Source organism: Suricata suricatta, chromosome 9 (assembly GCF_006229205.1).
Source record: "Suricata suricatta isolate VVHF042 chromosome 9, meerkat_22Aug2017_6uvM2_HiC, whole genome shotgun sequence".
Lineage (NCBI taxonomy): Eukaryota > Metazoa > Chordata > Mammalia > Carnivora > Herpestidae > Suricata > Suricata suricatta.
The window spans coordinates 130,600,051-130,601,623 of record NC_043708.1 but is presented as its reverse complement, the minus strand read 5'-3'; the positions used below and the strand labels follow the sequence as shown (position 1 = coordinate 130,601,623).

Genomic DNA, 1,573 nt, shown 5'->3' with positions numbered 1-1,573 from the left:
ACTGCTTGGGATTCTATTTCTCTGCCTCTCTCTCTCTCTCAAAATATATAAACATTAAAAAAATTAAAAATATCTTAAGTAGTAACCCTTTCTCCAACACATACACACCATTGCTTACATGGGTTCTAGACTTCTGTGATGTTAATAGTTAATACCTATTAAGGATTGACATGAATTTCAAGGCAGAGTCAACTCTACTGTAGGCAAATCAGATATAGATGGGAATTCAGTGTATTATGTCTGACAAATATAAATTCTCAAACTCAACACTTTGGGTTCAACAAGATGGGTTCATCTTGGCTGCAGTGGGACACCTCTGCCTGAGAAAGAGCCCTAAGGGAGACCATGTATGTCTTTGGTTAAGAATCATAGAACTAGAGGGTCATCACCTTGATAACTTACCTAAGGTCAGTTACACTAAATGAAACATTGAAAAGTTTGATACAAAGTAGGGTTAAGATTCTCTCCACCATCTTTGTTTTACAGGTGTCTCATATCAAAACTCCCAAGCAGATGGATGAATTCATTGAGATCCAAAGTTCCACAGGAACTTGGTACCAGCGCTGGCTGGTCAGGTTCAAGACCATATTCAATCAGGTATGATTGGGAATGTGCAAGAGATGAGAGGAAGTACATATGGCAAGCTGTAACTTCAGTGGATGAAGGATAAAGACCCTGAACACTCCCATCATCCCAGGACAGCATGAGGGGGAGGAAGTACCTTGGACGGGGATGTTTGGGATGTAGCCGTGACTGCTTCTCCCTTGCTGTGTGACTTGAGCCACAAACTCTCTAAACCTTAGTGTCTTTTCTTTGCTCTTCATTCCCAAGGAAGAGATTTTAAATGCAGGTGCAATGTCTACCCTTAGTAAACATCCTTCTCTCTAGCATAAGCCAGAGGAAGAAAGGAGTGAGTGATACAGAAGTGTGTTGGAGATTTCTGAGAACGTCTCTGTGAAGGGCAAGGCCCTTTCTGGAGAAATGACTCCTCTAGGCGAGTTGGCTATCCAATCACTGAGGTAGCCGATGACCTTCATTTTGAATGACTGTTAAATGTTGGGAATATCACCCATTCCCACTCGCAGAGAGCAGAACTCACTACTCAAGGTTACTCAGTGTCTTGCAATCCCGGCTCAGTGTGCTTTTGATGGCCTGCGTGCAATATTGTCATGTTCCCAGAGAAGACGCTCCCTGAGAACCAATAAGGAGAGATACCTGCAGGAGGCCAGTAAGGAGAGAAGAGGCTTTCTTTGTTATTTGAACAGCATTGCTGCCTCTGGGAGACCGTGGTTGCCCAGTCTCTTGTGGGTTTCTAGGAAATTTATCAGAACATCTTAGAAACGAGCTCTTTCAAGTGTCAAGTCGCTTGCTTTAATAGCCTTTCTCTGTGTGGGTTACAGGTCTGGGATAATGCTATGTACTGTGTGATGGGGCCCTACCGGATGAACACGCTGATTCTGGCTGTGGTCTGGTTCACCATGGCTTTAAGGTAAATGCTGTCTGTCTTAACCTCATTCATTTCCCTGTGGAAGCGCCTCATCTATAAACCAAAGGTTACAAGTAGTTCTAACAC

At 43.3% G+C, this 1,573-nt stretch overlaps 1 protein-coding gene across 4 annotated transcripts in view; it reads left to right on the top strand.

Moving 5' to 3' along the window:
- Positions 1–1,573, top strand: part of SV2B (synaptic vesicle glycoprotein 2B) — a 193,966-nt gene that overhangs the window by 158,430 nt on the left and 33,963 nt on the right. For all 4 annotated transcript variants that reach the window (XM_029952140.1, XM_029952139.1, XM_029952138.1 and 1 more), the window contains exons 7-8: positions 487–597; positions 1,401–1,489. In XM_029952140.1, the coding sequence (XP_029808000.1) occupies positions 487–597; positions 1,401–1,489 (200 nt within the window). The remainder of the gene's footprint in view (positions 1–486; positions 598–1,400; positions 1,490–1,573) is intronic.